The 12,465-nt window shown below is 44.6% G+C and overlaps 2 protein-coding genes across 2 annotated transcripts; one reads left to right on the top strand and one right to left on the bottom strand.

Annotated features, from left to right (window-relative positions):
• Positions 1-583: 583 nt before the first annotated feature.
• LOC136481134 (uncharacterized mitochondrial protein AtMg00810-like) lies at positions 584-3,300 on the top strand. Its single transcript, XM_066478493.1, has 3 exons — positions 584-1,182; positions 3,127-3,140; positions 3,275-3,300. Exons 1-3 carry the CDS (start codon positions 584-586, stop codon positions 3,298-3,300), a joined length of 639 nt encoding a protein of 212 aa, XP_066334590.1.
• A 282-nt stretch (positions 3,301-3,582) lies between these two features.
• Positions 3,583-8,281, bottom strand: LOC136483140 (wall-associated receptor kinase 2-like). The gene is made up of 3 exons (XM_066480231.1): positions 7,360-8,281; positions 5,511-5,663; positions 3,583-4,649 (listed from the first exon to the last, which is right to left on the bottom strand). The coding sequence occupies exons 1-3, from the start codon at positions 8,279-8,281 to the stop codon at positions 3,583-3,585; spliced, it is 2,142 nt and encodes a 713-aa protein (XP_066336328.1).
• Between the last annotated feature and the right edge of the window lie 4,184 nt (positions 8,282-12,465).

Raw genomic sequence — 12,465 nt, 5'->3', positions numbered from 1 at the left:
CTGCTCAACAACCCAGAGCTGCTACTCGTCAGTGCTGAGGAACCACCCACGTTCGCGCTAGCCAAGCGCGATGGAAACTGCAACGGACGATGCTAGAGGAGATGAAGGCGATTGAGGAAAATGAGACTTGGCAGCTCGTTGATCCACCACCAGGATGTCGTCCGATCAGCCTGAAGTGGGTGTACAAGGTCAAACAGGACGAGCATGGTGCTGTTGTCAAACACAAGGCACACCTCGTGGCCCGAGGCTTTGTACAGCGTGAGGGCATCGACTTTGAGGAAGTCTTTGCTCTAGTAGCGCGCATGGAGTCGGTCCATTAGCTACTAGCCTTGGTAGCAGCAAAGGACTAGCGCATCCATCACTTGGACGTTAAATCGGCCTTCCTCAATGGCGAGCTGGTGGAAACGGTCTTCGTCAGGCAACCTTCAGGCTTCACCATTAAGGGAGAGGAGCACAGGGTGCTCCGACTGCGCAAGGCGCTCTACGGGCTGCGGCAAGCCCCACGAGCACAGAACGCCAAGCTTGAGGCCACGCTGGGCGAGCTTGGGTTCATGAGATGCGCAACCGAGCACGCGCTCTACACATGGCGACAAGGAAGGAGGAGCTCATCGTCGACGTGTATGTGGATGACTTGATCATCACCGGCGCGTGTACGGAGGACATCAACAGCTTTAAGCGTGAGATGGCAGCTCATTTTCGGATGAACGATCTCGGGGCGCTCACCTACTACCTTGGCATCGAGGTGAGACAGGGGAGGGAGGCACTCACGCTCAGGCAGAGCGCGTATGCCTCGAAGCTGTTGGAGCGGAGCGGCATGTCTGAGTGCAAGCCATGCGTGACTCCAATGGAGGAGCGGCTGAAGCTGACGAAGGCCAGCACCGCGGCGAAGGTGGATACAACACTCAACCGGAGCATCGTCGGAGGTCTGCACTACCTAGTCCACACAAGGCCGGACATCGCGTTCGCCATGGGCTACGTCAGTCGCTTCATGGAGGATCCCAGAGAGGATCATTGGGCTGCAGTGAAGCGGCTACTACACTACATCAAGGGGACGATGGATCACGTGATCGTTTTTCCCATGACCGGCGGGAGTAGTCTGCAGCTCACTGTCTTCAGCGATGCAGACATGGCGAGGGACATCGACGGACGATGGAGCACCTCTGGAGTGCTCTTCTTCCTCGGGTCAGCTCCAATTTCATGGCTGTCACTGAAATAGAAGGTGGTGGCGCTATCTACGTGCGAGGCAGAGTACGTAGTGGCGGCCACAGCGGCGTGCCAAGTTGTGTGGCTGCGCCGGCTGCTGGGCGAGCTGACCGGCGTGGAAGCTCACCCACCAGCACTAATGGTGGACATCCAGCCCGCCATCGCCCTCGCGAAGAATCCGGTTCTGCACGATCGGAGTAAACACATCGACGTGAAGTTCCACTTCCTCAGGGACTGTGTTGATGGAGGGCAGATCGTCATCGAGTTCATTGAAACTGGTCGGCAACTCGCGGACGTCCTCACCAAGCCGCTCAGACGTCTTCGACTCACGGAGCTAAAGGAGATGATCGGCATGGAGGGGGTACAAGGGTTAGCAGCAGGATTAGGGGAAGATTGTTAGATAATCCACTGCTACCTTGTGTGAACACAATAAGGGAATGCGGCGCTGAGAAAGGCCCCCTACTGTGATACTATAGCCGCTATAGGTGCAAGCGCCGCACGGCTCACCTGCAGCACCATAGGCACATGCAGAGGCCGGCGCAGAGTCAGCCCTGTATATTATCTAGTCACTGTTGCAGCATGACAGCTGTACTAGGACTAGAAGGATAGAGTTGTATAAATAGGCTAACAAGGCAACTTAGTAAAGATAGTTCAGATTTGCCATCTCCTATACAGGGCTCCGGCCAACGCTGGTGTATCTGCTGTGTGTGTGCTCTGTTCTCCCTTCTTCTTCAAGCTCTAGCCATAGTGTGTGGGACAGACAACGCTTGTTCGTGGTCGACACGGCTAGTGGGTGCTCGGCAACACTAGCGGGTGCTCGGTAAGACCGGTGAGTGGGCAACTCACCTGAGCCGGTGATTATGTGGGCCAACACAACTCACCATCGTTCCCACTCTCTGACACACCTCCCCTCACTGAGAATGGTGGCCTACAACTCGATATTGGCAAGCTACAGATGAAGATTGGTCGCACTGCCCCTTGACTTTGCCGTCCTTTTTGTCTTCAACCACTTTGGATGGTTTGACACTGATCGTCCAATAGTAGATTTTTTTTTACTTTGTTGTTTTGCTACAATTATCATGGTAGATATTGCTAATTACTATAACAACAGATATATATTATTGCTTCTTTTGACAAAATGATCGTTGTTATATATAAGAGCATTTGAGGAGGCCCGAACCCACAATCTAGATGAATTCCCTGGCAATGTTTTCTGATACTACTACCAAATTTCAAGCGGCACCATAACAAGTGTGAATCAAGTTGTATAGAAGCCAATAACGCCGGGGAGCTGGACTTTGCATGCTTAAACTGACCATACCTATCGTTGTTGCACCAGCACAGCTGCACAGATAACAGGAGCGATGACCTCGACATCGATGTCGTCAACGCTGGCTGGCTTTGTTATGTTATCGCTGGGAGTGGGAATCCTATGGGACCAGTGGTGCCCTGTCCTATTACCCAACTTTACCACGATGCCCCTGAGGAACCAGCTAATTACGTAAAGAAAACTTGTTAATTCCACGCGCACTGTTGCAGCAGTAGTTACATAGATTTTTTTTCAAATTGAACTATATAATTTTGACACCCAAATTTTCAATTTTTATATAAGCAAAATTTAAATTATTCAGTAGTTGAAAGCTTGGAATGAAGGGGAGAGGTAAAAATTTATTTTTCGAAATTAATAACTTCAATCAACTGTGGGAATCATGTATACACTGTTAAAATCGAGCTGGAGTGGTGTCGCGCAGCCAGATCCCTGACATTCGCATCTCATGCTTTGAGCCCCTGCACAGCTCTAAGGTCCTTTCCTCTGCCTATGATACTAACCGCTAGAGGAGTCTGAGAAGAAGGGATGTCACGTGTTCATGGCATGAACACTATCATTGGTAATTTGACTCCTGAACAAACTGCGGTACACAGGTCGATTAGGTCAGGTATTAGTTTCCTATAACACATGCCGGTATCTGTATATGACCTTGCCGGAAGCTCAACAGGGATCCAATATATGGTACGTCAACTGCAATTACTGGCGGCTATCTGAATATTACTATTTTCATGTATCCTGCAGTACTCAAATTTGAGGAAGCAAACTAGCTCCTATCTATATCTGGTTGTTGACATGTCAAACATAAAATATTTTCTAAATAAAATGGAATTAGTTACACAATACAATAATGTACTTCACAAATTATTTCATCCATGCAAATACATAAAATAAAAATATAGTGCAATCGCGTGCATAAACACATACAAGCTGGATATGTAGTTATATATAGTGATGAAAGATAAATTTGATCATTATAGTACTATAATGTAGCTAGCTTGAGCTGACAAAGCACTTTCTTCATCATGTTTCATACGCGCCTTTAACTTAACTCAAACATGAGCAACAGTATGCTGGGAGACGATGGCTAGCTGCTTGCAATTATCCACTAGATTGGCTGCTTGCTTCAATTCATCCACTACCTCTGCCATTGTGGGTCTATCGTCAACGTCGTACATCAGACATTGGACTGCAAGAGCGCCAATCTTGTCAAGGCACTCTCCACAATAGTGACATTGATCACCATCATGAGACAAAATGTTGCCGTCGTACAATTCCCTTGCATTGCCCTTCTCTTTAGAAGACTTGACAAAGTCCACGGGCAGGCTTCTATCTTTCCCATACCGGACCGTCTTCCGGGTTATCAGCTCAAGAAGAACGATTCCAAAGCTGTAGACATCACTCTTTGGTACAAAACGATGTGTCATCATATACATTGGGTCTATGTAGCTCATATCTGCTGCCACAGCCGTGGCATACTTAGCGGTTGACAAAAGCCTCGATGATCCACAATCGGAGACCTTCGGCATGAGGTTGTCATTCAAGAGGATATTGGCAGTCTTGACATCACCATGGATGCGGTCACGATCAGCATGTGAATGCATATAAGCAAGAGCTTCTGAAGAGCCAATGGCAATGTTGAGGCGTGTCCTTAGCAGGAGCACCTTATCCCTGTGCCCATGAAGTAGGTTGTAGAGGTTCCCATTACTGATATACTCGTAGACCAGCACAGGGATATTTGTCTCCAAACAGCACCCAACAAGGCGAACCAGGTTTGGGTGTCTATTTTGGAACTGGAAGGTGATCTCATTCACAAATTCACCCGCTTGCTGAAGCTGACCTCCTTTCTTGTTCTCAAAATGAGAACGTTTAACCGCAACTCGCTCCTTCTCGTTGATTTCTCCCAAGAAGACGCTGCCGAAGGCACCTTTTCCAATGGGTGTGTCGTAGTTGTTTGTTATTTTGTTCAGCTGCTCTTGTGTGAATATGGCAATGCCAGCTGCTTCCTTAAGTACTTCACCCCCATTTTTGTCAAAGCAGGCCCTCTTCACTCGCCGCTTTCGATCCATGTAAATGAACCAGAGTAGGAGCACTAGAAAAAAGATTGCGACAAACGTTCCTACAAACACAGTGTGTAGCAGGTAGGATTAAATTTCAATTATATCTATATATGCATTTGTACGTTAACGAGACAAAGTTATGAGCCCTCTGTTGACACTTTCCTTATTTCTATCTTGCTTTCTGATATGACACATACACATGTGTGTGTGTTTGAATACATGGTGAGTTTTTTCCTACTCCCAGGTGTAGCTACTCCCATCTTCAATAAACAGCCATGCGTATGAATACTCGTTTATCAATTTTAGTATGTTTAGATACACATTTTAAGATACTCCAAATCTTACTATGTAAACAAAATTTCAGAGGAGCACATATTTTTTAATATATTGTTATAATACCATCATATTAATATATAAAATAAGTATAACCACATATTTTGTGTATACTTGCATACTTGACATATATACTACTTTAGATGATCTAGTATGATCACATATTCTATATACATACGCTTCATCAGGCCATATACACCCTAAATCTTGAGATACAAACATGATAGTGGCTACACCTCAGATTAAAAAGAAATTTACATATATAGAAGTACTATTCTATAGCTGGCTATATAGAATGACTTATTCTATGGCCACTTTGAGTTACGATACTTACTATACTGATTTGAGTTATATATATATTATGTGCATGTATGTATATGCATGCATATACATGTACATATATTTGTGTGCTATATTTTATTATTACCGTGCATAAATAACCCCTAACCCTAGTTCCATTCATTTCTTTCATCAATAGAAATATAGCATCACATGGATAATGTGAACAAAACAGAGAAATAAGCAATGTGTAATAAACATAGAGTTACAAAAGAACCAAATTAGCTTATGCTGACTTTTATGCTCACCTAATAGAGCAACAACAGTCATGGGAATTATGGGACGACATTCCTCTCCTCTTTGGAATAAATTGCACTTACACTTGTAGCCTCCGTTTGTGTCAATGCATTTGCTACCACTTGGACAAGGATATCTTTGTGGATATTGGCATTCGTTGATATCTGTATATAGTTGCCATAATCACAAAAATGTCATTCGTCAACAACACAATAATTTGTGCAATAATCACATGTATAAGGTAAATAGAAAATATAGGAAATAAAGCGGTAAAATCTTGAAACTCTTTTTTGTTAAAGAAAACACGAAGTACCATATAGAGAATTGACAAGCAAATAAACCACCTAAGACTTCCAAAATTTCAAAAAATAATCCCACCTATTTAAAATGAAAATTTTAAAGTAGTTGTTGCTATTTTAGAAATTTGGTTACAAGCTAGAGTATATCTGTAGCTTTGAACCTCCAAATATGTAAATAAGTCTAGAGTTGGGTTCTTAACTTTTACATTAAACTTTCAAATAAGTAACTTCTAATTAGTGAAGTAATGTTATTTTATTTTAAAAGTCAAGTAATAGTCCATCAACTTGTGCTCGCGCATGGGACAAGAATCTTAGCTAGGAGATGTAAGCGTTAGTTATTGTTAAGTACCTCTGACTACTAAAGATTAGTTATGTCTGTGTTTATCAAAGAATTATATATACAGTAAATTTATACAATCAATATAGATATGTCAATATATTAGTTAAAATGTATAATATACCTAAAGTAATAATATTGACATGGTTATTAATAATTTAAATAATTTGTTATTATCATTAGTATGTATATTAGTTGTTATAGAAAGATACTTTTATGATTGCTGAAAAATGAGTCCATATGTTTAAGAAACCACGAGTACTTCAAATTAAATTACCATTACCAAGTTAAAATGTATAAACAACTTATTTACAAAAACTTATAAAAATTATTCTCTTGGAGTATTAATATACTTAAAGTGAATTATCAGTATCATTGTTATTTGCTTTGTTAGCCAAATATTTTTCATGCTTCTATGCTATTAAAAAATTATGTAATCGATACACAATTACTTGGTCTATATAGTCGAACATAATATTGTGCTTACTTTTAAATTCATAGCTATTGAAGTGTGTAATTTAGAGATATGTAGCATCCTCTATGGATATTGATTTTTTTCATGAAACTTATATTAGTATGTTTATGTACATTTGAGGGATTTTTTTATGATGATCGAGTTGGATAATTGAGAAACAAATTAAAATGTGTTACTTTATATTTTCTTTCCTAAATGCATATATGGCTAATTGGAATGCAAATGTGGCGTGTTACTTTGCATTATTTTTGATAATGACAGATAGAGATAATTTTAAAAATTAGGTGGTTATTTTAAATTATCTTTTTATAATTGCAGTGGTGAGTAATTTAGATTGAACAATAGGGGGCTATTTAAATTATCTTCCATAATTGCAGAACTTTGTATTTTAGATGTAAATTGTGGGTTTTTATTTTGAATCGTCTTTCATAAAGATAGAGGTGAGAAACTTAAATATAATTATTGGGGGTTGTTTTTAATTATCAACTTTCATAATGCCAAAGGTGGGTAATTTAGATGCTATGATTAGGAGTTACATATTTTCAGAATGATAGAGGTCAGTAATTTTTTATATAAAATACAATGGATCCAAAGAATATTATTGATGACGATTGTGAGAGTCTATCAAATTAATGATTAGTTGTTTTTAATTAATCTATGAGAATATCTAGAATATAGTGCATGGTGAGAATTCAGGCGCCGTTAAAGCCTAAGATAAGATACAAGATCCATGTATCAAGGCTACTTACTCGTGCATCCACCAACGACGTAGGGGTTACCCTCGTAGCCTTGGGTACAATTGCAGAAGTACCCAGGGCCATTGGTTGAGTTGATGCACTCGCTGTGGTTGCCAAGGCAGGCATACTCATGATCAGTCTTGTTGGGTGCCTGAGCGCAGGAGACGGCAGTCGTCGAGCCGTTGTCGCGGATGGCCCAGTCGAGACGCAGCGGCATGGTCCAGTCCACATGCAGAGGCATGGTCTGGTTGTTGGATATAAGGTCGGATGCCTTGAAGGTGTAGTTGCCCTTCTCTACGATGAAGGCATAGTCGCAGGGGCAGAACTCCTGGTTGGCGTGCGACCAGCCAGATATGGTCATGCTGGTATCCGTGATGCCTGGCGGGATGTCGACGCGGCAGCAGCCGAGGCCCGCGCAGGCATCATCACGGGGGTCCGTTTTGTCATTGGTGACGGTGATGCATCCCGTGTAGTACTTGTAACTGAAGCGGCTGTCGTACACCCTGACGCCATTGTTGTAGGCATAGGTGTTGCAGCCGAGGACGAAGAGCTCATTCTGTGTGTTGGAGATGCGATATACGCCCTCTCTGTTGAAGTCGACGTCGCCCGCGTAGCTCCCAGTGACGTCTCCGGTGGAGTTGAAGCACTGCCATGCCACCGGAAGAACCACCCGAGCCTCTGGGAATGGCGACACGGACAGGTGCAGCACCCGGATGTTCTGGTCGGGCGTAGGTAGCACGGGAATCTCGCCGGCGCTGCCGTTGTTGATGCAGTCGATCTCGAACCCTTTGCGGGAGCAGATGGTGCCGATGCCGAATGGGTATGGTATCTCCACGCCTCCGCAGAGAGCCTGGCAGCCCGATCTCGCGGGGACGCTGTCTGCAGTGCCTGCCTTTGCTGCAAGGAGCAGCACAAACAACAGGAGTGATGACATCGGTGGCTTTGCTGAGTGATCGCTGGATTTTTTGTTTTTCGTTTGATGCATGGTATGTATCCCCGAGGTTAGCCTCCTCGGGTTTAAATAGAAGAACTAGGGGTGTAGCAGCAAGCCAAAGCTAACCATCTGATAAGAAACAGCCAGGAAGTGCAACGCCAGGACAACAAGTCCTGCAGGAATCTAGGGTTTTAAGAATCACATGATTTTGCATTGAAAACCCCCAAACTTTTTCTAAACCAACCAATCCCTTTTTATACTTTCTGTCTTACCCCTTTTTCACATGAAACCCTATATTTTCTAGATACCACATACTTGACGAAGTAATTCTCAAGTACTACATTCCAAAGAGGTTATCACATGAATTGGACACGACATTATCAGTCCCACAGAGAAGACGAGCCAATAAGCTTGTAGTTTCTTTCTGTGGTAGACTTAACCCGAGCTGGAGTCATCCATGAGTTGGTCAGTCGTCATGTATACATACTAGATGGCTGCACGCACAACTACTAGTGCATGTTATATATTGGTTCGTCATATGTATCTACCTCCTCAGCATGCTCATACCATACACACTGCAGTCCTTATCATTGTCTCTCATTAGCACTAAAATTAAGCAATCATTATAACTTGCTTGAGAAAAACTTTACAATATACATGCACTCTAGTACAACTACACTCCAAAGAGATGACATGAATCCGACTAAGCATTTTTATTCTCTATTTGTTTTAAACTTGTAAAAGTGCAGTCTTATTGGTCAACTCCAGTTTTAGACTGATAAGTATGCATCAATTACAAGTCAAGGAGGCTCCACAGGGAAAACTTAATGTTATTCATGACACTCTTGCCGTGTTGTTGTTGTTGTTTTCTGAACTGTTGCTTGGTGTTATGGTGGAGAAAATTGTTTTCTCGGTTTATCTTCAGAATCTTATAATCAGCTAAAGGAGCTAGTAGTAGTTCACCATCGCCCTACGTATAAGAGTTCTCAACACGTCTACATTCTCCAATGGATGGTAACGATGATCAACTAGTTTACAGGCGCTGATATCACATTTTAATCTTGCAACATTATTGAGCAGTTTACCACGTAAGGCTCTGAACCAACCAATAACGATGCTTTTCCAACATCACGTCCGATTGTTGTAGGGGCAGAAAATTATGGTAGAATCTGCCAACTGTTAGGCATTAGCCACTATCCCTGAGTATGTCCAGAGCAAAGGTCACAAAAGTTAAATACCAAATGGTTGAACGCAATCATAGTCCTGGGTGTTACATATTGTATCATATCATCAACCATTGCTACATGAGCCAAAGGAGGGGTGTACCAAGGGGTGCTCCTGGACATCTGCTACGTATGTGGTGAACTGCCGAGGGCGTCAGCCCTTAAAGGTGGTGAATATAATACCCCAGCACATTAGTAGCATATAGTAGTTGTGAAGTTGGCCCATGTGGCACATGACAAGTTGTAGTTGGTGGGTTTAATACCACTTTGGAAGTTTAGGTGTGTGAGGGTCAGCTTATAATCGTTGTCGTTCCAAACATAGCACCTATTGGTTAACCCTTTTACACGAAACAAGGACTAAAGTGTAAGAGAGGTACTAAGGGTATCCAGGCCCACTCCACATGCGAAGATGGGCCATATAAGAAGATTTTGGATGTGGGGTGTTATTACAATAACGACAGGAGTAGGTGAAGGGGGCGAAGAGGGAAAACCAGGAGATAAGAGCGGCTATGGAGCTCCTATTGACTGTGGAAAGATACGAATTGGAGGGGAGATCTCGTGGGTTCGTAACCATGGCAAGCATCGTGTGGATATGATGAGACAAAATGTCCAAGTTGGCACACAAGAGGCCTGCCGGCGGATACGACGCTAAGGACTCGTTGTCTTCCGATGAGGTCTCGTTGAAGAGATGGAGCTCGCTGCTATGGTCAGCGTCATAGTCTAGTCTCCCGACGCTGAGGGCCTTGCTAGGGGCGAAGGCATTGCCGGCGGAGATGATCTTATGGGAGCAGTGCACTAGGGCCATCGGAGGGTGGCGATCACACATGACACTACCACCTATGTAGCGCGCTAGCTGTCCTGGGTTCATAATGATGGCAAGCATCATGTTGTTCGACAGGGGTCGATGTGTGTACCTCTGGTGACCTAGGGCCTATTTCCTAGTGAAAGGGTCGAGATGGCGACTAGAGGGGGGTGAATAGTCCTTTTTAAAATTAATCGCGTCGGCTAACCGAAACAAGTGCGGAATTAAGAACTATCGGTCTAGCCAAGACTACACCCCTCTATCTATGTTCTCTAGCACCTTCCAAAGATACTAATTAAGCAACAAAGGTGCCGGGCTAGCTAGAGCTCACCTAACCAATTCTAGAAGCAAGGTCACGCAAACCTATGCCACTAGTACTTTAAGCAACAAGGGAGCTCCTACACATGCTAGTAAGCAAAAGCACAAAGCCAACTAAGCTCACTAGCAATGCTCAATAACAAGGCAACCAATGCCAAATTAGAGAACGCAATTACTTAGCTACACAAACTAAGTAATGTGACTAACAAGGTTACACAAACCAAATTAGCCACGCAAGGGAGCTACTTCTATGCTACACAAGCAAGAAGGTAACTAGTAAGCTACACAAGCTAACTAATTACAAGAGCAACTACACAAGCTTAATGCATATGAAAATAATAGCAAGCTTGTGTAACGGGGATGCAAACCAACGGGAAGAACAAGGTTGACACGATGATTTTCTCCCGAGGTTCACGTGTTTGCCAACACGCTAGTCCCCGTTGTGTCGACCGCTCACTTGGTGGTTCGGCGGCTAATTGGCATCACCCGCCAAGCCCGCACGTCGGGCACCGCAAGAACCAACCCCGAAGGTGAGGGTAGCTCATTGACACGCTTTACTAAAGTTGCTCTTCGCGACTCCCGCGGGGCGAGCACAATGCCCCTCACAAGCTCTTCTCCGGAGAGCCGCACAAGCTTCTTGTGGGCTTCGACGGAGACCACCACCAAGCCATCTAGGAGGTGGCAACCTCCAAGAGTAACAAGCACCACCGGTTTGCAACTCGATCACCTAGTGCCACTCGATGCAACCTCACGATGCAATCGCACTAGAATCGCTCACTCACACAATCGGATGATCACTATCAAGTATGTGTGAGATGGAGGGCTCCCAAGCACTACTACACAAGCCACCGAGGCTCTAGTGTGCTCTCCTTCCAGTCCAAGGCCGACCATGGCTTCTATTTATAACCCCACGAACAAATAGAGCCGTTACCCCTTCACTGGGCGTTTTTTGGGTCGACCGGACGTAGCACCGGACGTTGCACCGGACGCACCGATCGCGAATACTGGACGCGTCCGGTCGCTATACCGGACGTGTCCGGTAGCTGTCAGACCGCCATGTGTCCAACCGTTGCCTCCAACGGCTCTCTGACAAGACGACCGGACGCACAGTCCAAAACGACCGGACGCTCAACTGCTGCGTCCGGTCGAGTCCAGTAAGCCTCCAGGGCCGACCGGACGCGACAGTTAGAAACTGACTGAACGTTGAACCTCAGCGTCCGGTCGAGTACAGTAAGGACCCACCGATGACCGGACGCGTCCGGTCACACCGGACCGGACGCTGCCAGCGTCCAATCGACTGCACTGCTGAACACCGCCTTTTTGATTCACACCAGACGCGTCCGGTGTGGCGACTGGACGCGTCCGATCGCTGAGTACGCCGCCAAATACCGGACGTGTCCGGTCACCATACCGGACGCGTCCGGTCACTCTGTAACCAGCGCGACTTACTCGTTTTCATCACCAACTTCTTCTCCTTTGCAAATGTGCCAACACCACCAAGTGTACACCATCATGTGTATGTGTGTTAGCATTTTCACAATCATTTTTCAAAGGATTAGCCACTCAACTTGCCACGCCACTCGATCCTAGCGACGATGCAAAGCTAGATCACTCGAGTGGCACTAGATGACTGATATGCAAACAAGTTTGCCCCTCTTGATAGTACGGCCATCTATCCTAAACCCGGTCATAAACTTCTCTACACACCTATGACCGGTGAAATGAAATGCTCTAAGTTATACCTTTGCCTTGCGCATTCCATTCCATCTCCTCCAATGTTGATGCAACACATGCACCAACATGATCAACAATGATATGATCCACTTCATATCATCACGTCA

The sequence above is a fragment of the Miscanthus floridulus genome, chromosome 9, assembly GCF_019320115.1.
Source record: "Miscanthus floridulus cultivar M001 chromosome 9, ASM1932011v1, whole genome shotgun sequence".
NCBI lineage: Eukaryota > Viridiplantae > Streptophyta > Magnoliopsida > Poales > Poaceae > Miscanthus > Miscanthus floridulus.
Note: the sequence above shows the minus strand (reverse complement) of the source record. Positions and strands in the feature narration are given on the sequence as shown.

Excerpts from the sequence above, each read along its gene's own strand:
- LOC136481134 (XM_066478493.1), top strand. The coding sequence starts at position 584 with ATGGCGACAAGGAAGGAGGAGCTCATCGTCGACGTGTATGTGGATGAC.
- LOC136483140 (XM_066480231.1), bottom strand. The coding sequence starts at position 8,281 with ATGTCATCACTCCTGTTGTTTGTGCTGCTCCTTGCAGCAAAGGCAGGC. Across the intron at positions 5,664-7,359 it reads CGTCGTTGGTGGATGCACGA|ATATCAACGAATGCCAATAT; the intron begins GTAAGTAGCCTT and ends AACTATATACAG. Across the intron at positions 4,650-5,510 it reads GACTGTTGTTGCTCTATTAG|GAACGTTTGTCGCAATCTTT; the intron begins GTGAGCATAAAA and ends CTGTGTTTGTAG.